Source organism: Parambassis ranga, chromosome 2 (genome assembly GCF_900634625.1).
Source record: "Parambassis ranga chromosome 2, fParRan2.1, whole genome shotgun sequence".
Classification (NCBI taxonomy): Eukaryota; Metazoa; Chordata; class Actinopteri; family Ambassidae; genus Parambassis; species Parambassis ranga.
The window spans coordinates 1,274,779-1,299,991 of NC_041023.1; the positions used below are offsets into that span (position 1 = coordinate 1,274,779).

Consider the following 25,213-nt stretch of genomic DNA (forward strand, 5'->3'; position numbering starts at 1 on the left):
TTAGAGCTCTGAGTTTACAGCTTCATGATGGACCTCTCCGTGTCCGTCAGATATGAAGGGGTTAAGTCAGCTGTGGCCAAGGTCATGGCTAAAAAAAAAAAAGAGTGTTTTTTTATTTCCCTGAGACGTTCCTCTGCACAGTGCTGCTGGTTTTATCGTCTGTGAAACACTTTGTGATATGAGGTAAAGCTAATGTTCATTATTCATCGTGTTTTTACCTTCATGCAGCCGAAGGAGTGCAGGAGTATCTGTGTGGTGGGGTGGAGGTAATTCACTCCGACAGCACGACGGGTGGAGACGGGGTGGTGCAGAGAGAGAGAGAGAGAGGGAGAGGGAGAGGGAGAGGGAGAGAGAGAGGGAGAGGGAGAGGGAGAGGGAGAGAGAGAGGGAGAGGGTGCAGCTCTGCACACAGAGCGGTAAAAAGAAAAAAACAACAGGAGGACAAAATCAATCTGTCAGCGGTCAGTCAGAGGGAGACGCAGGAGACGCTTGGTGTTTCAGGGTGGAGGAGGGCATTGTGGGAAACGTAGGACAGGTTGCGGGTTTGAGCTGAATAGGAACGCGGTGTGAAAGCAGGTCAGCGGCGCTGCACCCGCTCACAGAAGCAGCGCAGTGTCCGTGTTCTCCATCAGGACGGCCTGAGTGGTTATAGATGGCCGTTAAATATTTCATATCCTTTCTATGCAGCAGGAGCCACACAGGCCTCACCCCGGTGTTAAATAACAGATTATTTGAGGCACAGATTATTTTTAATTCCTTGCACTGATCTGTAGATTACGTGTTTGTATATCTTTAAGCCCCACTGATGGTTCTATGAGAGCACACGCCAGCAGGTGTCAGTACAGTTGTTACTGTCAAAGACCTGGAAGTGAGTGTTTGGAGTGTTTGTGTCTGTGAGGCCCCGCCGGCGGCCCGAGGAAGCTAAAGTGGGACACACAACATCTTGCTTGGATGATTGATCACGTCACAAGCGGGCAAAGTTAACCGGCTGAAGACTGCGGGAGAAGAAAAACTCTCATAAATGATTCGGGGAGGCGTCATTAAAGATGTAAAGTCAGCAGCAAGCAGCGCTCTGCACTCAGAAGAGCGGAGGCTGCATGTGCCTCCATCCTCAGCCGCCTCTCAGGCCTCTGGTATCAGTGTGTTTGTTTGCGTTTGTCTGGGTGCCATTTCACACATGTGCAGGTGCAAAAAGGGTAAGGAAGGCGGGAGGGGATGGACGCTGTGTGTGTGCAGCTGCAGCTAAAAGCCTCCTCAGGATGTCGGTGGCGTGCGTCACTTCAGCGTTTAAAGTCTCAGAGGCTCAATGACAACACATCAATTTAACAGACACAACCAACAACATGGAGTCCTGCTTACCTCCCTAACTGCCTCCACACCGAGCTCTGACTGACTGACTGACTACCTGCCTGATGGGAAACGAGGAGCAGCTGAGGGAAAGGGTGGAGAGGGAGCTACGGGGACACCTGGTGGACAGGTAGGGGTGCTGGGGTCTGTAAAGAGAGTGAACAAGAAGATGAGAGAAGAGGCGGCGGTTCAGTGTGATTGCACGAAATCCTTTATTTTCAGGATCCAAGAGCACATTTCAACACACGGCTCAGAGACAAACTGCATATTATTTTAAAAAACGTCTGTCGACCTACGACCTACAGTGATAAAAAAAAAAAAACAGAAAACAAAGTCTGTGTGCCTCTCTGAACATTTGGTTTGACCCTGTGGACGCTCCTCACGTCGCTCACTGTTATGGCACCGCTTCGAGCTAAAGTGATAACGGACATAAACACAACAATATTCAAACAACATGGAGTCATAAAATGCTTTTTTTTAAAACTACCAGACTACGTTCAGTGCTGGAGGAGTGACCTTAAAGAAGTGCTTTCAACAGCCCCATGAAAAACACACCATGTACTGTACACACACACACACACACACACACACACACACACACCATTCTTCGTTGATTGTCACTTTATAATTCGCTTCTTTTCTACAGCATTTGATCTCAAAACTGCTTTTTTAAATATTCAGTTTCATAAGAAAGGTCACAAAAGAGGCAGGTCTGTAAATGCATTTGGTTGTCATGACGACTGTATTTCACCTCTCTGCAGTGAAATAAAAGCTTCATGTTTTCACACAAGACATTCAGCGATGGATGACATGTGCGTTCACATGCTTCCTGTTTGGTTTTTCAGTCAGTGCTAAATGCTAAGCGCTAAGCGGTTGTCCTGTCTGTCGCCAAGCCTCACCTCGCGTCGGACGTCCTGACGTGAGGATGGAGTCGGTGCTCTGGTTGGTGCGTTTAGGAGCTCTGACAGGAAGCAGGTTCGTTGTGCTTGTTGAGTAGAAAAGTGAAAGGAGCGGCGTGCTGGTCGGCCACAGCGCTCAGTGACATCACTGTACTGCTGACAGTGTGTGAGTCCTCACACATCAGAGGACACCTACAGGCCATGCACCTCCTCATCCGTCATGATCAGTTATTTACAATTAGGTCCTCCATGGATTACTCTGTGTGTGTGTGTGTGAGTGCAGGATAAAGTGAGAAGGAGCCTGAGCGGCCGAGGCCTCCCAGACAAGGCATTAAACGGGAGATTTTCACACTGTCTCCGGTCAGGAAACACAAATGCTTTTCGATGTTTGAGGTCAGCGCCGCCGGCGGACCGATCGGGTCCGTTTCTGATCAGGTCTGTGACGTACATGTAAGTGCACACGGCGTCAATGTAAACCTCAAACAGGCTGAAACGCAGCATCAGGATTGTGAAGCTCGTGCTTTTTTCCTCCGCCTGTTTAAATCTCTTTAAGAATGAAATGCTTCAGTTTGTGGACATGTAAAAGCACCCGGACAGTTCATCGACACCTACGTGACGTTTACAGACTCTGCTGGTGTGTCGGGATGGAACCGAGTTAATGAGTAGCAGCTTAACTTTCAACACTCATGGTTTCTTATAATAACTGCAGTAGAATATCTCCATTGGTTCGGTTCACTCCGACAGTGAACAGCTCAGCTTATATGGCACTAGAACCTGCACATCAGTGTCTGGTGATCTTTCTGTCACTTTGAGGATAAAACACAGTTCTTTGAGTGTATTTACAGATCACAGTGTGACGAATTTTGGCTTCAGCAAACTGGAAACACCCGACAGACGTTCAAGTGCGAGCACAACGAGTAACATCCTAACACAGTGTGACAAAAAAAATGCTTTTCATACCAGGACGAGATGCTTTTCAGCCCTCTGTTTAAAAAAAAACAAAAGGAGGACAGGTCCTTCCTCAGAGGAAGAATCCAGATTTGTGTGGGTCCTGCAGGGCGGGGAGTCCGTCAGGGAGGGACACCTCTGTCGGCAGGACGCACGTCCTGACGTAGGTGGCGTTGGTGGCACTGAGGAGGCAGCCGTTCTCCAGCTGGGGGACAAAACAGTGATGTCAGCAAAGCCATGAAGCAGCAGATATTAGCTGTTTGTGCATTGTATTAATGGGTCAGCGGCGTCGGCCTTAATCACATGAAGCAGGTCGGGTCAGGCAGTAAGCGCTAAGCAGCAGCTGCTTGACCTGCAGGACGAAGAGGAGGAGGAGGAGGAGGAGGAAGGAGAGATTCCTGCAGTATGTACAGTAATCCCTGCAGAGTCTAAACAGATTAGGCTGTTTGTCACCTCGTTAGCGCCGAGGCCGCTCAGGGGACGATGCGTTGTAGGAAGCATAATGTAGCGCAGAGCGAGAGGCGCTGTGAGCTGAGAGCAGTGTGTGGGCGCCTCCCCCTCCAGCCTGCATTCACAGCATTAGGTAATGATGACAGTCAAATTGTAGGTCAGCAGCGCTCATGCTTGACTGGCCAGCCTGCCAGTATTTTTCTTTCAGCGACAGTCACTGACCCTGAAGAATAACAGTGGAGGCTGAATGGGGCGGGGATGAATGGATGCCTGCTGGGGTCGCACATCTCCGCGGCTCGTCCCGACCTTATTCTATTCATTATTGTACTCACTGCTGCTCCGTCCTCTCATATTTTGTCGTTTGCTTTTTTTCACTGCTTGGAGACAGAACAGTGCAGCAAGCAGGGCGCTCAGCTGATTTTAAATTAACTGCTGAACAAATGATCGTATGTCCGAGCAGAGACACAGCCTCCTGCCGTCCCTGAACATTATTTAGTAGCCATGAGAATGCTGCTGTACTTTGGGACATGACAAAGGTGATTTCATGCCTGCGTGGCTCCAGCACACGCTGTAATTCAGCTAAACAAGCCGAACAGTTTCGACAAACTAACCCCTGTGCTTCTCCTGACTTTATTCTCCGGCTGTGTCGCTCTGACCCATCTCCCCCCTCGTCTTATTTACATGGCATGTCTGGTCGCATCATCACAGTTTACACTGAGCTCCATGCCAGCCCGGGGCCTTTGTGTGCTGACTCGGAAGAAAATCCATTTTCATGACAGTAAAAGAGAACAGCACAGGGTTGAAGGGTTGGGTTTGTGGATCCCACAGCCCTCGGTTTGTTGATGTTCGCTGATATTTGAGGCCGACACAGACTTCGGGCCCCGTCAGCTGGGGCTTCAGTCATGACTTTGGCTCGCAGAGCAAACAGTTCTGAGGAGATCTGGCAGCTTCAGTCAATGTGAGATGGTAAGAACGAAGAGAGGGCGGCCTGACAGGGAGGGGAACACATTACTCACAGGCCTAGCTAAGCTTAGGCCACGCTGTGAAGGGGACAGTGTTGTGCTTAATGCATGTGCAGTGTACATTTCTGTGCTCTCTTACCTTGCTGTGCGTGGAGTCTTGAGTGGAGCTGAACATGCTGTAGGCCTCTAAGGATGGCAGGCTGTGCTGCGGCTCTGACAGAGCCAGGAACTGCTCTAAGTCCAGTGCAGAGCTCTCAGCGGGACCCTGGGACTGCTGCAGCGCCGGCTGGTGTTTGAGGTGACCCTGCGCCTGGCAGGGCGGCGTGGCAGCCAGGCTTTGGTAGTGACAAACGTCCTGCACAGTCGGGCCGTTCGGTGCTGTGCCTCCTGCCTGTGGCGTGCCGGACATGCTGTGATCTATGTGGATCGCCTCCTCATTTGGTGGAAAGACAGGACGTCCATTTTGGATGTAAGATCCATTTGTGGTCAGTCCGAGCTGGTTCTGGAAGCCTAACAGCAAAGCGCCGTTAGTGCTGAGCTGGTGGTGGAGCGGCTGCTGGTCCTGCTGCCACTGCTGGAGTGAGTTTAGCTGTCTGTGCTCCCCATTTGGCCGCGGGGCTTTGAGTGCGGCGTGCTGGTGGGCGTGGTTGCTGGGATGGTTCTCCACCCAGTGGCTGCTGGGAGTTGCAGGCTGGGCGTTAGTGTGAACTGAACCAGGCGGAGCTTTCAGCAGCTCGGCCGAGCTGACGTGCTGCTGCATCTGTTGCGACAGCTGCACTATGGGCTGCCTGCTGCTGTGAGGGACTGCAGGCGTCAAACACGACTGCTGGGACGAGTCACGTCCAAATCCACCGCCGTCCCCGCAACCCTCTCCCTCCGTCCCACTCTCCAGAGAGTCGTGGATGTAGGAGAGGATTTCGTTGTTGGTGAGGAGGTCACTGAGGCTTGGGATGTGGCTGGGGTCCAGCTCCACCTGGATCATCCTCTCGTCCAGGAGCAGCAGCTCCAGGTCCTCAGCGTTCAGGCCCAGGTTCTCCAGAGCGCTGAACAACTCGCTGTTGGAGCACGTTTCCTCTCCGTCCAGAGACAGAGAGTCCAGGGTGGCCAGAAGTGGGTCAAAACTGGAGGTTTTGCTGCTACATCTCCCCACCTCCCCGTTAGAGACAGTATGCCAGCTGTCCCTGCTTAACAAGCCTTCAAATCCATCAGCCTTACTCTGCTGTTCGCCGAACATGCTGCAGTGGTTGGACATCTTAGGCTCTGTATCCGGCTGGCAGACATACACAGACTCGTCCTGGCTCATCAGCGCTCCCAGCAGGGACTTTGGGTCCAGGTCATCTGAAGAGCTCTTGTCCACTTTGCCCTTTTTGGACTTGCTGCCTTTGGCTTTGCCCTGGAAGGAATCCGGGAAGCCGTGCAGTGGAAACCCTGTCTGGTAGAGGAGAGCCTCTCCGGTGGCGAACGTGAAGGGAAGCTGCATAGAGCGCTTCCTCAGGTGCTCCCCTCCTTCCTCGTCCCTGTGGAGAAACACGTCACACACGGTTCAGCAGGTAACTGATGTCAAATCTACGAATCACCCTGGAATCCAGAAGCACTCACACCAAAGGCCTCTGCGTGGCGATGATGTAGTCTGGCTTGCCGTTCTTGTAGACGAGCCGGGCGTTGGCCTGGACCCACTTCCACCGGTTGTCCTTGGTGAGCAGCCTGAAGACGGTGAGGCCGCTCTCTCCCGTCTTTATCACTGCAATCACACCAGATGACACATTGGAGGCCGAGTGTCACGGCTGTTTACGCTCTGCACGCCCTGCAGTGCGCGCACACTCTCGCTGCATTTGCTCAGCCGGGCATGCTGCTGAGAGGGAGGCTGCATGCTGATCTTCACTTTGGCTACATGCACATGTTACAAGTCCTGTTCCAGCGCACACACACAGACACACACACACCATGCCAACCTCTCCCACAATCCCTCCCCTCCGCAGCTCAGTGCTGTGTGTGTGCAGGTTTTCAAACAAACATCACGGTCTCAGGTGCACAGCAGTGGAACGTTCAGACACATTAATACATGCTGTCGAGCTGGGACTCTGTGTCTATGCTGCTTCCTCTAAAGTAGTTGTTTTTTTTGGTGGTAGACAGTTTCCGAGTCCTGGCTGTGTATTTTTAGCAGTATGAGCCACAAGCTGCTGACCTTTACAGCAAACTGCAATATTTATGCCTGTGGACAAACTCCTCTCCTCTCCCTGAAAGAGAACGGTGCTGCTCAGAGACTCCCTGACCTATAAAGTTAGTTAGCTGCTGTATTACTCTCTGTTTTGTCACGCAGTAATTGTAACGACTTACAGTCCTTATAACAACAACAACAACAACAACAAAGGAGGGTGGAGGAGATCCGGCGGGGGGCGTACAGTACGCTAACTAATCCTGATTTGATCCAGACTGAGAAGCTTTGTTAAAGTTTAACTAGATTCTCTGTGTGTAAATAATAAATAAATCATCGCCTTCCCTCTAATTGAACCATAACAACGTGCTCCCACTCGTATCGGGGCTGTTTAATTGATAAACAGCAGGTTTATGGAGTCAGTCTGTTGTTTGTCTGGACTGTGTGGAACCTGGCCTGCCATCTGTGTGAGCATCCTAGCGGAATGTATGTATCTCTGTGCTATATGCACGTATTTCTGCTCCCGTATGCATGACTACATTCATATATAGTATATGTGTGTGTGTGTGTGTGTGTGTGTGTGAACGCCTGGCAGCGTCCGGGAGCCATGGTAACGCCCGACCGGGTCATCTGGTACAAGAGGTAAGTAGGACACTTGGGTCTCAGTGGGAGAGTTCCTCTGTGACACACAGAGCGTCTGTTTGTTTGTAATATTGACGACAACATCAGACGGGTCACTGCAGCTTCACCTTCAGTGTTAACTAGCTTCACGCTGCGCAGGGTTACCAGGACTCCTGACGAGCGCTATCAGCTGTGACTTACTCCGGACGTGATTCTCAGCGCAGTACAGCATGTCAGCAGCGTGGATGAACTGGTATCCTGACCCTCGGACTCTCAGCTCAGCCTCAGTGTAGCCCAGAACGATTTTACCCCTGAAAACCGGCACAGACACAGAGTATTAATGACAGTGACACTGCTGTAGCTAGAACATTCTCCCAGGTTTACACATCACGTACTTTGCATCACAGGCCATAGGCGTGAAGTCGAGTTTGTGCTTGGTCCTGAAGATCATGTTCCTCGTCCTGATTTCCAAGATGGCTGGAGGCTGCAGGGGCGTGGCGATGGCGAACAGGGCGAGCTGAGGCGGGGTGCCGCCCTCGTTGTCGCCCTGCCGGCGGCTCTGACCGTGGAGGAACTTCAGCCTGCCCTGGATGTTCAGTGCCTGCGAGCGGGTCATTACATCACTGATTAGCTTTGTTATTAGACAGCGGCATGAGAAGGCCCCGAGACATGTCTGTGAATTCCTGCTCAGCTGATTCGTTTCTCTGCAGCGTGGAGCTTCCACTGCAGACCTCAGTGCTGCTCCTTCCCTCCCTGTCCAGCTCCATCAGCCTTATTTATCCTGCTGGCTAATGTAGAGCAAAAACCACTTCAGAGTGTTTGTATTCTCTCTAACAAAGGGCAGATTTCCTGAGTGAACCTTCAGGTTTTTGGATGGCGGGCCAGCAGCAGCAGCAGCCCACAGGGAGGTTTAACAGCCCCACAAAAACCTGAAAACACTTTCTCCTGTCTGCTGTCCTTCCCTCACCCTGTGGCATCTCGTGTGAAGACCAACCCCCTCTCCTCCCCAGCCCCTCCGTCCCCCCTCTTCTGTTAGCTCGGGTTAATTGACCTTGGTGGGTTTAAGAGCCTGCAGCCGTGATGTCAGGAATCTAACCCTGAATAGCAGGAGGGATTATGAAAAAACAAAGCCATAGTGACCAGCGGACAGAAGCAGAAACCGGGCTTACTGCTCACGCAACCGCAAGGAGAAGGAGAGGAAGAAGGTTTGAACCTCTCCAAGAGCAAGAGCAAGACCACGATGTCCAGCAAAGAAAGAATCACCCTCATCATCATCATCCCTGAAATCATCCGAGACAAAAGATGAACTCCAATACATTTTCTAAATGAGCCAAACGAAGCCTCCTGTTCCAGAAGTGGGCGTGGCTCAGCTGGAACCATGTGATGTGATGTGGTACAGTACTATGTGTTTTCCTCCATCTCCAGCATCCTGTGTGACTAAGCACCTTCTCCCCGCGCTCTCATCTCCTCTGGGTGCTGGGAGGATTAAGGACCTTTTTTCCCCACGACCCTGAGGTTCTCTTAAGGCGGATTATAGGAATAAATGGTGGCTTCTGATCGCAGAGGGACTGCGGTGGCACGCCATATACTGCCGGCAGCACCAACAGGCCTCGGAGCCCTAACACGGATCGGTTCTACGGCTTCATTTCACGTTTAATTTCATCTGTCTTACCAGGAAGCCGGAGGAGTTGTCCAGCAGACAGCGGAAGCGGCAGACGAAGCCTCTCTCCAGGAAGGACGAGTTCTCAGGTGGAAGCTGGTCGGGGTTGTAGCTCACCGGGCAGGAGGGGGTCGACGTGGACTCCCCATCTGAGGACAACATTTTATATTCAGAGTCACAGTGGAGGGGTCTTGTAAAGTATACCTGTACAGTATGCACAGCAGGAGCATGTGTGTGCTGCTGAAAACAACTGGGAGACACTCAGACACAGACAGTCCTCAGACCTGGGGAGGAGTCGGCAGGGGGTCCCAGGCTGACAGGGGGGTTGAGAGCCCAGTGCAGGTTCCGCCTGAACTCCTGCTGGTCTTCAGTGTGGATCAGCTCAAACACACTCTGGTGCATGACGTCAGTCTGGAAGGAAAACTTAAACGTGAACACAGGAACACTGTGTGTGTGTTTCATGGTAATGTCTTTGAAGTGGACCCCATGTAACCTTCCACTACAACAATGTGGCCCGGACAGCCTGGTGAAGGTGAAGCAGTTACTGTCAGCAGGTACCCTGAGGGGTGCGTTTGATTCTGTTTGCCTTGAAGTGAAGCCAAAAGAAATCAAGTGTTGCTGAACGTTTGATTCAAACGGCTGAAGCGGAGCCAGAGGCCTGCCCCACTCTGATATCTGTCGTCCATACCCAGCATGACCTGGCAGCGGACCAGGGTGGAACCGCCCTCCCGCTCTGGGAGGGGGGGGGGGGGTCACAGCCGGGTTACGGAGGAGGAATTTTGACAGGCAGAAGTGTTACGTGAAGTGTTTTTCAAACAGCAAAAACCTTCTCCTGAGCTACAGCTGGGCGTCACACTAGAGCTAAGCTAAAGGCGGCTAGGCTAATGTAAGAGACGTCCCAGCACTAATGTTGTCTTTTCTTCTGGACTCAGGTGTGTCCTGTTTGATGAAGGTTACAGCAGCTGCTGTCTGTTCCTGCTGGTGACAGGAGGCCGGGCTGTGTTCTCACTGGTCTGGGTTTGTTTGGTAAACGAGAGGTGACGGGCCTCAGGTGGACGGGGAATGAGGGGTGAAAGTGTGTGTGTGTCAGGTGTGTTCATCATGTTCATATACAGTGTGTCACACAGACAGACACACACAGAGACTTTGGATAATTTGATAATCACATTCTCTGAAATGAGATTAGACTGCAGGCAGCGGTGCTTTGTTGTGAAGCCAATTAGATTAAAGCTCTGGCTCCATATGTGCCTGCGTTCACTCGCTGCTCTGTGAACTCTATCCCCTCTGCTTGTCAGGAGTCTGAGCTTCATTCACTACAAGGTGTATGAAGACGGGCTGCTGGGGTCGGTACCTGATGGAAGCCGAGGTAATCCTGGATGGTGTGAGAGCAGAAGAAGATGATTCCCTCGGCCGTCACCACCAGGATGAAGCCGTTCAGGGCCTGCAGAGAGAACGGTTAGCATGTCAGCATGTTTACTGTGAGAAAGAGGGAAAGGCAGAGAAACTAAACAACAGGGCTGAGACGTCCCCCCCCGGGCAGAGAGGAGAGACGGGAGCGGACATCTGTTCAAAGAGAAGCCATGAAGAGGAGGAGGAGGAGGAGGTCACTGCTGGATGACTAACACCTCCATCGTCACTGCTCCTCCTCCTCTCGTCTTCCTCCCGCCTCTGGGCTCTGTGAGGAGGTGATGACACAGAGCCACAGCAGCATCCTGCCGGCGGCCGCCTCCACCTCACTGATGAGCATGACGATGTTTACGGCCCACCGTGAGCAAACAGCGTTTATCTGAATGGACGCGTGCACGAATACGCTCATCCTGCTTCTCATAGTTCCTTTGACACATCTGTCCACATCCATGACATGATGTCAGAAATACATTAGCATCAGGCTGCAAACAAGGGAGTGAATAATTCATGCTGGGGAGGCACAGGAAGGGGGCAGAGCTCTGATTTCTTTTAATGAACTCATCACCTCCTCTGCAGCGATATGCATCCATTCACACTGTGAGGAAGAGGACGGCAGCTGTCACTGGGTTTAAGGGTTAAATGTGACCTCACCCAGAACTGTGACTAACACACACAGAACACAGAGTGGAGACACATACATGCACAAATATTTACTGTGGACTCATCTGTCGGCAGAAAACACTTCTCTCTCTCCATCATGAAGTGTGTGTGTGTGTGTGTGTGTGTGTGTGTGGGAGAAAGAGAGAGAGAGGAAGAGAGGGAGGGAGAGAGAGAGAGAGAGAGAGGGAGAGAGAGAGAGAGGAGAGAGAGAGAGAGAGAGAGAGAGAGAGAGAGGGAGAAGAGGAGAGAGAGAGGGAGGGAGAGGGAGGAAGGAAGAGGAAGAGAGAGAGAGGGGGGGTGGGGGGGGGAGAGAGAGGGCGAGAGAGAGAGAGGAAGAGAGGGAGGGGAGAGAGAGAGAGAGAGAGAGGGAGAAAGAGAGAGGGAGGGAGAGAGAGAGAGGGAGAGGGAGAGAGAGGGGAGGGGAGAGAGAGAGAGAGGAAGAGAGAGAGGGAGAGAGGAAGAGAGGGAGAGAGGGAGGGAGAGAGAGAGAGGAGGAAGAGGGAGAGAGAGAGAGGGAGGGAGAGGGAGAGAGAGGAGAGAGAGAGAGGAGAGAGAGGGAGAGAGGGGAGAGAGAGAGAGAGGAGGGAGGGAGGAGAGAGAGAGGGAGAGAGAGAGAGGAAGAGAGGGAGAGAGGAGAGAGAGAGAGAGAGGAAGAGAGAGAGAGGAAGAGAGAGAGAGGGAGAGTGGTGTTTGTTGTCGGTGCCTCCATGTTTGAACGCTTCCTGTGGTGGTTTTGCTGTTTCACTGTGAAACATCCAGGAACGCTTTAACTGCTTTACTTCCACTAACACCGCCTCCTTCAATAATACATGTGCTCACTGCCTCTGTATAATTGATGTCCTGCTGTCTGTGACGGGACAGAGCAGCTGAAGACGCTCCTCCTCCTCCTCCTCCTCCTCCTCCTCCTCCTCCTCCTCCTCCTCCTCCTCCACCACGAGGGTTCAATAACACTGATTAATAAGCTGCTTCAGCAGCAGAGCTCTAAGTGGAGTCTCTAAGTCTCGGCAGGTCATTGTCAACACTAAACCTGCAGTTCCTCAAGTGGCCACATGAGGCCGAGTGCACTGACCTCCATGTTATTGTCCAGAAATAGACATGTCCACTGCCTTAATAAGGACATGACCTCTTCCTGCTCACAGTCTTACAGCTTCAGCTGCACAGGCTCCTGATGACCTTCAGGCTCCTGATGACCTTCAGGCTCCTGATGACCTTCAGGCTCCTGATGACCTTCAGGCTCCTGATGACCTTCAGGCTCCTGATGACCTTCAGGCTCCTGATGACCTTCAGGCTCCTGATGACCTTCAGGCTCAGACCTCCTGCCAACCACACCCTGAAGAAGAGACGCCCAAGAAACCCCCTCTGTGCTGCTGTGCATCAAACATCTGTCTGTCAGTCAGCACCAACCTGCAGCAGCAGCTCGCCCTCAGGTATCCGCCCGTCGCCACTTCCTGCCGTCTTGTTGCCGTTGCCGTGATCGCCGCTCTTGTTGACGCCATTGCACAGCTGGTTCTTTATCGCCACTACAGAAACAGAGAGGACCGTTAGTGAGGGACATTTTAAATCAGAGGCTGAGAGAAGCTGAAACACATCCTATGTTGAAAGAGGATGTTTTTTTCAGGAGACCTGAGGGAATAACACCTTCTCAAAGGCAGACAAGGAGCGACAGAGGGCAGGAGAGGAGGAGTAACACGTCTGAGGGAGGTGAGAAGAGGGAGAGTCACAGGACGGCTGATGGTAGAATTATAAATCCATGACATTCTTCATTAACCTGCAGATAAACAGATACAAATACTGTCTGAGGGTTTGGAACTGGAGCGGTCCCCTCAGGGCTTCTCTGTGATCTTTGACCCCGAGACAAAAACATGGACGCCAGCCGGTTTGCCTCTGACCCCGGGGACAGAATCAGCTTGAGTGGTTGGAGTCTGAGGAGAACAAAGAGCTTTTCTGAAGCAGTGGTGAAGACGTTAATGGAAGAGGAAGTCTGGGACAATAACCGGGGCCCGAGGTTGGACCGGATCAACCATTTTCTTCTGATCCCGACCCAAATCCCCCACAGGGCGAGGCTGCACGGGTCTGTGCTGTAGTGTGTCTTTGTGTTGTGGAGGACAGCGACACGGGACGAACGAAATGAAGAATCTGTCACTAAACCTCCTCCCAGGAGAAACCCGTGTAGTAAAATACACCGAAGCTGTGACCTGAACTTGGAGCAGAAAAAAAACCCACTATCAATAATTCAGAGGTAGGAGGGGCGCGGCCTGACGTCACGAACACAAGCCGTCGGCAAGAGAAACACCCTGAGGCGCCCAGGAAATGGGGGGGGGGGGGTTGTTGGCACAACGGAGAGCGGCGAGGACACCAACAGACGATAAAAACATCACAACAGACGCTGCTCAGCCGCCTGACTCACTGCTCAGAGGAGGAGGTGAGCGCGAGGCGGCGCCCGAGCCTGACGCGGTGTTTCAGCCTGCAGACACCGAGCCCAGCTGGCAGCGAGCCCCGTCCTCCCGTCCCGAGTTGACGGGAGGACAGCAGCATGTCCCAGATGGACAGCACGGGCAGGACACAGAGCGCTGTGTGTGTGTCTGCGAGCTTAGAGACGTCTCCGTCAAATATTCATGAGGGACCTCCGACGTTTGATTTATTATTATTATTATTATACTTAACACGGAGCAAGAAATCAGCACGAGACAGCGCTGCTGTGGTCCCTAGGGTCCCACATGGAGACAGATGTGAGCAAACACACACACACACACACCAGTCCAACCTGTCAGGAGTCCCTCAGAGGACGTCATGAGGTAGAATCCTGTCTAACACACGCCCAGACCTCCGTCCCTGACTAACATGGAGGGAGTCATGTCCAGAAACACAAACTGTGAGCTGTCGAGTCCAGTGACCTCTGACCTCTTGAACTAACAGCAGAGACAGCCCTGCAGCTGAGCTGTGGATCCACCCATCACGAGGCTTTCACCTCCTCACCGCTCGCTGTCATCGCCACACGGCTGAGACGTTAGGGGAGTCTGACCGCCACAGGCGGGAGGACCTGACCTGCATCAGAGAGACGGGCTCACGTGCTCCGCTGGCCTGTTTCTGCAGCTACAGAAGATCTGATCGAACCCTCATACAGAGGGCGCCAGTGACAGACGTACAATCTGCTGTTAATACAAAGTCTGTGCACACACACACACACACACACACACAAAAATCCATCTGCTATGCCTATAAGCCTGCTAACTCCTCCACAAAGCCGATCCTCTGCACTTCTTAAACACAGTGTGTCAGAGAGTCCAGGCGCAGAGGTCACGACCTCTACAAACCCCCTGAGGCTCTGGGTCCATTCTTACATCCATCCTCCCGTCCACCCTGCATGTGTGTGTTCAACAGACACGCAGCAGCTTCTCTGTCTCAGGTTCAGGATTCGTCTTTGTCGCCACGTTTAAACCTGCGCTGAAGCTGCCACAGGAGTTTACGATCCACAGCAGGCTCCGCCATCAGCACCCACCCTCCTCCTCCACCTCCTCCACCTCCTCCTCCACACCGCTGGGACTCTGCAGGCTGTTCTCCTACCTGAGAAGAAGCTCTTGGTGCGGAGGTAGCTGACGCTGAGCCTCAGGATGGACAGCTTGTCCAGGCTGGAGATGATGTCCTCGGGGAAGGGCAGCAGGCTGGCCAGCCGGTCCAGCTCGGAGTTCAGGCGGTCGCGGTGCCGCTTGGACGGGTTGGTCTTGGTGCCCTCGGCGGGGGTCGGCTTGACTCTGTCAGCGAACAGTGGCAGAAAATCAGCACATTATTACCAATTAATCAATATAATAATCAATATAATACTATGACTTAGATGTTATATTTCTTCACAGTTTAAATATTTACTCCACTCATTGGGACATATATTGATCAATATTGGCAGGTATTGATGATTGTATTATAAAAGTAGGTCTGCTATTGATCAGACAGCACTTATTGATTAACCCTCATGCGTTGTTCGGGACATTTTTGTCCTCTGAGAGAAATTTTTCTGTTTATTTTGGCCATAACTTTGTCAATATGTGGACAAATTGAATCATTTTTCCTCAATAAGCTTAATTTTACATAAATTTTGTTAATATGATTTTAAAATTTTTCATAGGTCAACGGTACACTGTGGGCAAATTTTACCCCCTAATGTGTTGTTCGGGGACAAAAACGTCCCCTAACTTTAACGGTTTTAAAAATATATTAGATAAATATATTTTTGAATTTTTTTTGCATAGACCTTTTCATTAACTTCAGTTCTAATCAACAGTAGTGAAAAAATCATTTTCCCCCAGGATTTTAACCCTTTAATCACCAATTTTATAAGGGGTGGTGCTGAAAATTGAAAAAAAAACACACAAAATGGCTCATTTTTAATAGAAAAGGTGAATGTGGACTGGATTCTTTTGAACCTTTATTACAGTCTTGGTCATGTCAAACATCAGTAAAAAAATTGACTTTATTGCATTATTAGTTTTTGCACAGCACTGGATTTTCTTTTTTTCTCCCATTTTGTCCCATAGACTTACATTATAAACACACTTTTTTTGACTGCACAGCCATGGCACTAAATAATCATGCATTCTTGATTGTTGGTGGTTTACCCTGTTGGTAGGAGGTAACATTTGTGATTTTTACAGTTAACAACTTAATTACCATATTAACCCTTTACCTGCAGGCCTGTGCTCATGTACTGTAGTTTCTGGCTTAAGTATATGGAGTTATAGGGAGTATTTTAGCACATAATTGTGTGTCTACACACTGTGTGTGTATGTTAGAGAGGAAGAGAGCCATTTGCACACTGTCAGGGAAGGAAAGTCAGGAAAATAAAGTTACTAAGTAAGTGAAGTGTACCTAATTCAGACGTACAACGGCAATGCATAAGCATGTAAAATGAAAACATCCAGGAGTTCTGGCGTCTGAAGTTGTGGATGGGTAAAATAGCTGTTTTTTTTTTTTTTTTTTAGCTTTCGGAAAACACGTCCTCCAGTAGAGTGACTTTACTTTTAGGTTAGTGTCTCAGTTGAGATCACTGAATTAGTCTAAGTGAGGTCTAAGTGCCCCTTTTCCATGGTGTGTTGCGCTCCACACGACCATACGTACATGTGCATGTTACTAAATAGACACCATAGATAGATAACTTGATAACATAATAAATAATCATTGACTAACCAAATCTAATCTACAGTTTAGTCCCCTACTAAAATTAGTATTAAAAGTAGTTTAGTAAAGTAAAGTAAAGTAAATTTGTTGCAGCCCTAAAAGTAAGTGCCGGGCCCTTTGATGCTGAGAGGTTCAGACTAAACAAAACAAAAACACTAGTGGACTTGCATGCATCCTCCTGGTCATTTAATGGTGACAAGAGCAGCAAGCAGCATGAAGAGAGGATTCACCTGTGCATGAGTGAAGGATTCACTTGTGAACGAATGAAGGATTCGCTTGTGAACAAGTGACGGATCTACTTGTGCAGCCTTCACAGCTTCACAGCCTGGCCCTTCATAGAGCCAGGCTGCACAATCATTTCCAGAGATTGTGCACAAGTGAATCCTCTCTTCATGTTGCTTTCTGCTCTTCTCACCATCAAATGACCACAAGGTCACATGTAAGACCACTTGCCTTTTTGTTTTGTTTAGTCTGCACCTGTAGACATCAAAGGGCCACACGTGCATAGCAACACTTTCTTTGTTTTTGTTTACTATGAAGACTCTGTGGTTGTGTGTACTCACAGACAACAAGATCAGTGTGCAAATGGCTCTCTTCCTCTCTAACATACACACACAGTGTGTAGACACACAATTATGTGCTAAAATACTCCCTATAACTCCATATACAAGCCAGAAACTACACTACATGAGCACAGGCCTGCAGGTAAAGGGTTAATATGGTAATTAAGTTGTTAACTGTAAAAATCACAAATTTTACCCCCTACCAACAGGGTAAACCACCAACAATCAAGAATGCATGATTATGTAGTGCCATGGCTGTGCAGTCAAAAAAAGTGTGTTTATAATGTAAGTCTATGGGACAAAATGGGAGAAAAAAAGAAAATCCAGTGCTGTGCAAAAACTAATAATGCAATAAAGTCAATTTTTTTACTGATGTTTGACATGACCAAGACTGTAATAAAGGTTCAAAAGAATCCAGTCCACATTCACCTTTTCTATTAAAAATGAGCCATTTTGTGTGTTTTTTTTTCAATTTTCAGCACCACCCCTTATAAAATTGGTGATTAAAGGGTTAAAATCCTGGGGGAAAATGATTTTTTCACTACTGTTGATTAGAACTGAAGTTAATTAAAAGGTCTATGCAAAAAAATTTCAAAAAAATATTTATCTAATATATTTTTAAAACCGTTAAAGTTAGGGGACGTTTTTGTCCCCGAACAACACATTAGGGAGAAAAAAAGAAAATCCAGTGCTGTGCAAAAACTAATAATGCAATCAAGTCAATTTTTTTACTGATGTTTGACATGACCAAGACTGTAATAAAGGTTCAAAAGAATCCAGTCCACATTCACCTTTTCTATTAAAAATGAGCCATTTTGTGTGTTTTTTTTTCAATCTTCAGCACCACCCCTTATAAAATTGGTGATTAAAGGGTTAAAATCCTGGGGGAAAATGATTTTTTCACTACTGTTGATTAGAACTGAAGTTAATGAAAAGGTCTATGCAAAAAAAATTCAAAAATATATTTATCTAATATATTTTTAAAACCGTTAAAGTTAGGGGACGTTTTTGTCCCCGAACAACACATTAGGGAGAAAAAAAGAAAATCCAGTGCTGTGCAAAAACTAATAATGCAATCAAGTCAATTTTTTTACTGATGTTTGACATGACCAAGACTGTAATAAAGGTTCAAAAGAATCCAGTCCACATTCACCTTTTCTATTAAAAATGAGCCATTTTGTGTTTTTTTTTTTTCAATTTTCAGCACCACCCCTTATAAAATTGGTGATTAAAGGGTTAAAATCCTGGGGGAAAATGATTTTTTCACTACTGTTGATTAGAACTGAAGTTAATTAAAAGGTCTATGCAAAAAAATTTCAAAAAAATATTTATCTAATATATTTTTAAAACCGTTAAAGTTAGAGGACGTTTTTGTCCCCGAACAACACATTAGGGTAGTGTTTGCGAACAATGCATGAGGGTTAAGCTGTCACTCATCTGTTCACACGGCTCCATCCCGGCGCCTTTATTTACTCTTTACAGCCTGTGTGTGTGTATTATCGGACACGGGTCTGCTCCGGTGAGCGCCGCCGGCTGTCACTCACCCCTTCTGGGCCGGTTTTCTCCGCTTGCGTCCCGCGTACATGCTGCAGTCGGTGTCTCACTCCGTCACGGTGCCTCCGTCAGCAGCAGAATCCAGTAGAAGCATGTGATTCGACAGGAAGCTGATTTAAGCTAGCTGTAAACCGGACCCATCCCGGGCCGCCTGCTAACCCCCCGAAACCCCGGTACAGCTACTTTATTTACCGTTACTGCCGACGGTTGAGATTAAAAGCTGGATAAGGAGCGAAACAGACGCGCTAAAGCGGCCAAAGTCCGGCTATCAGAGTCCGCTGATCCGGTCCATGGCGCTCCGCCGTCCCGGCGCGTCAGACCCAGCGGACGGTCCTCCTGAAAATAACGCGCGGCTCCGGGAAAAGAAACTTCACACCCGGCGGAGGACTTTCCACGGAGGACTTTCCACGGAGGACTTAAACCGGTGAAGTCGGCCTGTCCTCCCCCGCTCCTCCGGTCTCTGCTCCGCTCTCCTCCCTCTCTCCCTCCTCTCTCCCTCCCTCCCTCTCTTCCCCGTCTTTTGCCAGGGCGCGCGCGCGCGCGCCTCCCCGGGCACTGATTTGACGTCGGGAGCGCGCAGCGGGTCAAAGGTGACGTAAAGGGGGAAATACCGGTCATTTTGTAAAAAATGTTTAAAACTACACATGTATACTGGCAGTTTATAATAATAATTAACGTTTAATGTATTTGTTTTCATCATTTGTTTTAATACAATAAATATTTTATATTTACTTAAAAATGTTTTTTATTTTCTTTTACGACACTGACCTGTAATAGACGGCCATTTTACGGCCTTTTCCTTAGTCATATCAAAGGCTTTCAATTAAATTAATGCATATTAGCCCACATGAAGCTGTTAACACATCAAACCAACAGAGTTAGACTGCCCTCTAGTGGACACTGGCGGACACTACACTGATCAAAACAATGTTTGGATGAATATCAAATGTCTTGTTTTGTTTTTAAGAAAAAATAAAATATATAAATTTGTGCAAGATTCTGAGTTTTGTTTTGTTCAAACAGTCCAAGCACTGCAGTGATCAGATCACCTTTAATATGGTGAGCACGTAAAAGGTCGACACACTGATACACAGAAGCAAAATATTGAAAGCAAATCCACAACGTATGATAAGATGAAGTTACAAAAACAACAACAGGTTATATGTGTTTATGCTGTGCAGAAAATGTACAAAAAAATGAAAGGCGTGAGTCGGGTTAAGGCAATATGATATTAAAATACACAAATATATGACAATACGTACTTTAACAAAAAAAAAGGAGACAAATATATATATTTATAAACAGGTACACAAAGATACTGCATTTCTGGAGCCATGGCCTCCTGGGATTGAAAATAAAAGAAGTATAGCTACAAAGGCTTTTTGTATTTAAAATGAAGAAGCAACAGGAAGTTATGTTTGTTTGTATGGGGAGAATACTTAGGCTCTGAGTTAGAGACACGAAGAAGAAGAAGAAGAAGAAGACACACACCTCCAGGTGAAACGCTTCATTCTGTACTGAGTGTAAATCTGCAGCGAGCTGCATGAGGAGGACTTTATAAGATCTGACGTTTACTCACCACATTCAATCACAATCATCATTTTGTGTTAAATTAATGCAGCACAATCTGCATTTACAGAATTACAGAAGTCTGTAAATAAAAACATCTAATTAAAAATACAATAAAAGTACAAAATTATACCTTATTTTAAAAAAATGCACCAATGTTAAGACACGTTCTGAACCAAAGTGACTATAAATCACTCAATCTTAGTGGTTTCCTACATTTCCCAGCATGCCTCTCTCTACGGTAGAGACCTTTAAGTCATTAATCCACATCCACGACTTTATCAGATTGTCCAAAAAAAGTTATTTTTTTAGGTTGTGTCTCGTTTTTATTGACTTAATTATGACTGAAGCGATGAAGTAATAATCATTAGAGTTATAACTGCAAGAACGTGGCAGTTCTGGAATCTCCTGCAGCACTTGAATGCAACATGATTGGTCCATTTCCTGCATCTTTATTTTGAATAAACTGGAAAAGAAATCCCTTTGGTATCCTCGGGAAGAAAGCTTCCCACATGGCTTCACTGACTTTGTTTTGGTGTTTTATTCAAGTTTGCGTGCAGAAAATGAGAAGCGCTGTTACACAGGAAGTGCTGGACGTCAGATTTGCGGCTCAGTACGAGCTGAAGCGACTTTTTGTTTTCTCCCCCCGATATAAGTGCTGACTTTTTTATTTATTCTTTTATGTTTTTAACAGACAGTCTGAAAGAGGTCAATCAAAAGGCACTTTAGAGTGTTTCCATTTTTTCCTCGTGTAAAATGTACAATAGCTGCCTTTAACTGTTTTAACTTCTAGTTTCGCTGCCGGACACGTCGTGGATACTGCGAGCGAGAACGTGAAACAGGAAGGAGGAGGAAGAGGAGGAGGAGGAGGAGGAGGACGGAGCTCTGCTGATCTTTGATTCTCAGCTTCAGAAGCTGTAAATTTGGTTTCAAACTGCTGCTTTGGCAAGTCGAACACTAGTGCAAACATACGATAAGAGTTGGCTTGGTGACGTTAAGGCGTGGGCTGAACTTTGGTTTGTTTTTAGTCGACTGTCCCTTTAAAGTTTGTCAGCTTAAGGCACTGAAGGAAGGAGGAAGGAAAACAGAGGAGAAGCTGGCTCAGTGACGAAGCTTTCAAATACATAAACAAGCAGCTGTTTTCACTGAATCTATAATCGTCAGTTAGTAGGATCATCTTGTTGTGCGTTTCTTTTTTCTTTTTTTTAATAGTAATCTTTATACCCTGTCTGCGAAGCTGCCGCCCCTCAGCGGGACAGCAAAGGGCTGAAATGAACCGAGTCAAGACGCTTTCTTTTTCCAAAAGGACAAAAAAACAGCAACAAAAAGGAGAGGAGAAATATTTTATCCTTCTGAGCGTTCAGTGTGCGTTGCAGATGGCAGAGGATCCATCTGCGTTCAGGTCAGCTCAGGGGCATCCGGGTCGAGCCGGGTCGAGCCGGGTCGAGCCGGTCCTCGTCTGCCCGGGTTCCTCTTGTAAATCTCACTGTAAAATAAAGAGCTTGTGCGTTGCTAATATGTGCTACCAACAGCAGGAGAAGGCACTTCACAGGAAGAGGGGGGGGGGCGCGTCTGCCTTCCAGCCACAGGGGGGCGGTGATGAGCCCGTACAGTTTGCTGTGATCACTTTCTTGATTGATCTGATTGATAAGCTGTCGGATTGTCCGTGTTTTCTCAGCTTCCTGTCAGCGAGCGAGCTGAAACATATTTACCTCTGCAGGTCAGAGCACAGCCGTCACGCCGTGGGTGCGACCCGCTGCACTATGAATCCTCCATGATTATTCCCGTCAAACAGAAGCAGGGAATATAAAATATGGTGGGTGTTCTGGTCCAGGGGCTCCTGAGAAGTGTTCAGATCAACGTTCCTCTGTTATTTTATTTTTTGGTAAAATCCAGGTGAGCTTTTTAAAATGATGTTCCTCCGTCTGAATCAGAGTAAAATCCAGGAGGAGGGGCGTCTTGTTTTGGATCTTGTTCCTCAGTCCATGTTTTTTTAGAGACAGGAGTCTTTTCCTTTTAGCGAGCGCTTCAGTCCGTGTTCCTCTGCCGTGCAGGTGACATAGCGGCGGCTGGTTCCTATTTGTTCTCCGAGTAGCACGCGTTCACATTCCTGTCGACTGGATGGTTGTTGATCTGTGGAAAGAACAAAGAGGTGACACTGGGAAGCAGGGACCACATGGCGGTGATGCGTGTTTGGACGAGCTGTGCGGTGGTTTACCTGCGCCTGGTCGCTGAAGCTGAGATACTGCTGCTGATGTGTCAGCACGCCGTTTTGGGTCAGACCAGCAGCCACCTGGCAGGACAGCACGGCCTCGTCGGGGATCGCCGCCACGCCCGGCGCAGACCCGGCCTGGTAGAAGCAGGAGGGTTTGGAGGCGATCTTGGCGTGGTGCACTCCGTTCACGGGTGCGGCCGGCGGGGCGTTTCTGAACATGCATCTCTGCGCAGGCGGGGGCTCTGCATCCTGCGGGACAGGACCCGGAGCGCCTCGAGTTTCGGGAGTCCTGAACACCTGCCTGCCGACGGCACCGACGTCCATGGGGTTTCTGGGTATTTGTTTGAGGCAGGCGGCCATCTGTTGGTGGAGCTGCTGCTGCTCCAGAGGCCACGCCTGCCTCTGACTGACACCGTTCTGCGCCTGCAGGGGGAAGCGGCCCTGCAGACAGCTGGGCAGGGACGGGTGGTTTGAAATATCCACGTTCTCCACCTGGTTGGAGCTGGAATTCCACTGGTTGCCTTGGAAGGTGAACACTGCGTTTAACTGTCTGTCCGTGTTTTGGTCCGGGAGGATGACGGGCTGGTTGGGCGCCCTCATCTGAAGCTGGTTCTGGATTGGTTGAGTCATTTGGTTGGGGAGAAGCGGATTGGTCGGTCTGAGCGGGAACGCTGCCAGGTTGTTGTCGGTAGCGTTGACTTGTAAGGTTATCAGTGGATTCTGTGTTTGGGGGCACACGTTGGACAACGAGGAGTTAAATGTCACTGGGGCGCCAAGCTGGAGAGGAGCAGGGAAGCTCTGCTGAAGGCCCGGAAAGTCCAGGTGGCTCAGTTCCATCATCCCTCCGTTGGATATCAGCTGGTTCGGAGGCTCCAGAGGCCAGCCAAAGTCCTGATCTGCTTCCACGGTCTGGAGCTCCAGAGAGGAGAGGTAGGTGGGGACGTCGTCCAGCTGATCGGGCAGCTGAAGCCCGCCCTCCTTCCTCAGCTGCTCCTCCACGTAGGACAGGATGTCGTTGCTGAGGATGTCGTTGAGGTTGTCGCTGAACTCGCAGCTGTTGAAGTTCATCTTCAGCAGGGTGCTCTCCCAGCTCTTCAGCTCGTCAGGACCCACTTCCAGAGTTTCAGACAGATCGCCGTCCCCGAGGATCTCCTGCAGCGTCTCCACCATGTCCTGAACAGTGGCCTCCGGCTTCACAAGGCCTCCAACCGCGGATTTGGACGCAGCGTCTCCGGGAACGTTGACGGTGGCGTGCGTGTCCTTGAAGGCCATGTCGTTGAGGGAGCTGAGCGTGTTGGCACTGTTGTGTTCACAGTAGATGGACTGGTCCTGACTCAGCATGCAGCCCAGGATGGAGTCGCGGCTCACGGAGTAGCTGTCCATCTTCCTCTGCTTGGGGGCGGAGCACGGGTCTGGGATGTCGATGCTCGGGGCGGTGTCGTACAGCAGCGCCTCTCCAGTGGCGAAGTTAAAGGGCAGCTGCAGCCTCCGGAGGCGGAGCTGCTCCTCTCCTTCTTCGTTTCTGAGGTGGAAACAGACGACAGGCGTCACTTCTCAGCCGGCTCACACAAACTCCACATGAATTATCAGCCGCAGACTTACGTGAGCGCTCTCTGCCGGGCCACGATGAAGTCCGGCTTCCCCCCTTTAAAGACCAGCCTGGCACTGGCCTGCACCCAGACCCACGTCTGGTTTTTGGTCAGCAGCCTAAAGACGGTGAAGCCGCTGTCCCCGGTCTTCATCACTGGACAAAGAGACAGAATTACCCATCGTCACACTGAAGACTTTTTACACGTTTGGCCTGCTGTAGAGACATCGGACTCACTTCTTAAGTGGTTTTCGGCGCAGTACATCATGTCAGCGGCGTGGATGAAGTGATACCCTGAACCCTTCATACAGAGCTCCACCTCATTGTAACCCAGCACCACCTTCCCCCTGTGGATGAAACAGAGTCGTCACCATCGGTCACGTCAACAGAAAAACCTCTGTTGGCGACAGACTTCTGCGTCGCTGTCAGCCTCACCTGGTGTCGATGCCCATGGGCGTGAAGTCCAGCTTGTGTTTGGTCTGGAAGATGAGTGTCTTGGTGCGGATCTCCAGGATGGAGGGCGTCTGCAGCGGCGTCGCGATCGAAAACAGCGCGAGCTGCGGAGGGACCAGCTTCCCGTCCTCCGACACCCGGTTCTGACCGTGAATGAATTTCAGGCGTCCGCGGAAGTTCAGAGCCTGAAGACAAGAGAGGACGCTGTCAGTGACCTCTGACCTCTAGAGGGGCGTGTGTTCTGATGGGGCGTGTGTTCTGATGGGGCGTGTGTTCTGATGGGGCGTGTGTTCTGATGGGACGTGTGGCGTGTGTTCTGATGGGACGTGTGGCGTGTGTTCTGATGGGACGTGTGTTCTGATGGGACGTGTGGCGTGTGTTCTGATGAGGCGTGCGTGTTACCAGGAAGCCGGAGGAATTGTCGAGCAGGCAGCGGAAGCGACAGCAGAAGTTCCTCTCCAGGAAGGAGGAGTTTTCTGGAGGTATGACCTGCGGGTCGTAGGTGATCATGTTGGTGCTGATCTCAGCGCTGTTCTGTTCACCTGCAGCACAGACGGCGTGGTTATAACTTCTCCTCCATTTATTAATATCAACAATAAAATCACATCTTCCCCACTGATGGACCGGAGGACTTACTGGGGCTGGAGGCACCGTCACAGGGCGGGTTGAGGGAGAAGTGGAGCTGCCGCCTGAAGAGCGCTCGGTCGTCTGTGTGGATCAACTCGAAGACGCTCTGATGGACGACGTCGGACTGAAACAGACACAAACATGAATATATGAACACAGGCCCGCTCCTCCCCCTCCTCCGTGAACGCCGCACACCTCAGCTGGAAACAGAGCCGTGGTTGTGCAGAGGTGCCGAGTGAACCACACCTCTGTTACTCAACCGTCGACAAACACGCCGCACAAAACCCTCCTTTGTGAGCGGCGCTGCCTGCTCCTTAGTCGGGATTGACACACAATCACACATCTAATGCAACAATAACAACCAAG

The 25,213-nt window shown here is 49.5% G+C and overlaps 2 protein-coding genes across 5 annotated transcripts in view; both read right to left on the reverse strand.

Moving 5' to 3' along the window:
* Nucleotides 1–1,535: 1,535 nt before the first annotated feature.
* Nucleotides 1,536–18,882, reverse strand: ahr1b (aryl hydrocarbon receptor 1b). 4 transcript variants are annotated; one of them, XM_028429854.1, is made up of 11 exons: nucleotides 18,386–18,882; nucleotides 14,674–14,861; nucleotides 12,514–12,629; nucleotides 10,394–10,483; nucleotides 9,327–9,453; nucleotides 9,055–9,191; nucleotides 7,778–7,983; nucleotides 7,584–7,693; nucleotides 6,206–6,347; nucleotides 4,746–6,123; nucleotides 1,536–3,399 (listed from the first exon to the last, which is right to left on the reverse strand). In XM_028429854.1, the coding sequence occupies exons 1-11, from the start codon at nucleotides 18,424–18,426 to the stop codon at nucleotides 3,268–3,270; spliced, it is 2,667 nt and encodes an 888-aa protein (XP_028285655.1). In that variant the 5' UTR covers nucleotides 18,427–18,882; the 3' UTR covers nucleotides 1,536–3,267. The 4 variants fall into 4 exon arrangements, with proteins under 4 accessions (XP_028285655.1, XP_028285657.1, XP_028285659.1 ...); XM_028429856.1 differs by lacking the exon at nucleotides 18,386–18,882 and adding an exon at nucleotides 12,733–12,877 and having other exon boundaries at nucleotides 14,674–14,806; XM_028429858.1 differs by lacking the exon at nucleotides 18,386–18,882 and adding an exon at nucleotides 12,733–12,801 and having other exon boundaries at nucleotides 14,674–14,798.
* Nucleotides 18,883–19,450: 568 nt separating this feature from the next.
* ahr2 (aryl hydrocarbon receptor 2) overlaps nucleotides 19,451–25,213 on the reverse strand; it is a 29,650-nt gene continuing 23,887 nt past the window's right edge. The window contains exons 5-11 of the mRNA XM_028425231.1: nucleotides 24,857–24,971; nucleotides 24,623–24,762; nucleotides 24,203–24,405; nucleotides 24,005–24,114; nucleotides 23,782–23,923; nucleotides 22,183–23,701; nucleotides 19,451–22,097 (exon numbers count right to left, since the gene is read on the reverse strand). Of these exons, the coding sequence (XP_028281032.1) occupies nucleotides 22,041–22,097; nucleotides 22,183–23,701; nucleotides 23,782–23,923; nucleotides 24,005–24,114; nucleotides 24,203–24,405; nucleotides 24,623–24,762; nucleotides 24,857–24,971 (2,286 nt within the window). The 3' untranslated portion in view covers nucleotides 19,451–22,040. The remainder of the gene's footprint in view (nucleotides 22,098–22,182; nucleotides 23,702–23,781; nucleotides 23,924–24,004; nucleotides 24,115–24,202; nucleotides 24,406–24,622; nucleotides 24,763–24,856; nucleotides 24,972–25,213) is intronic.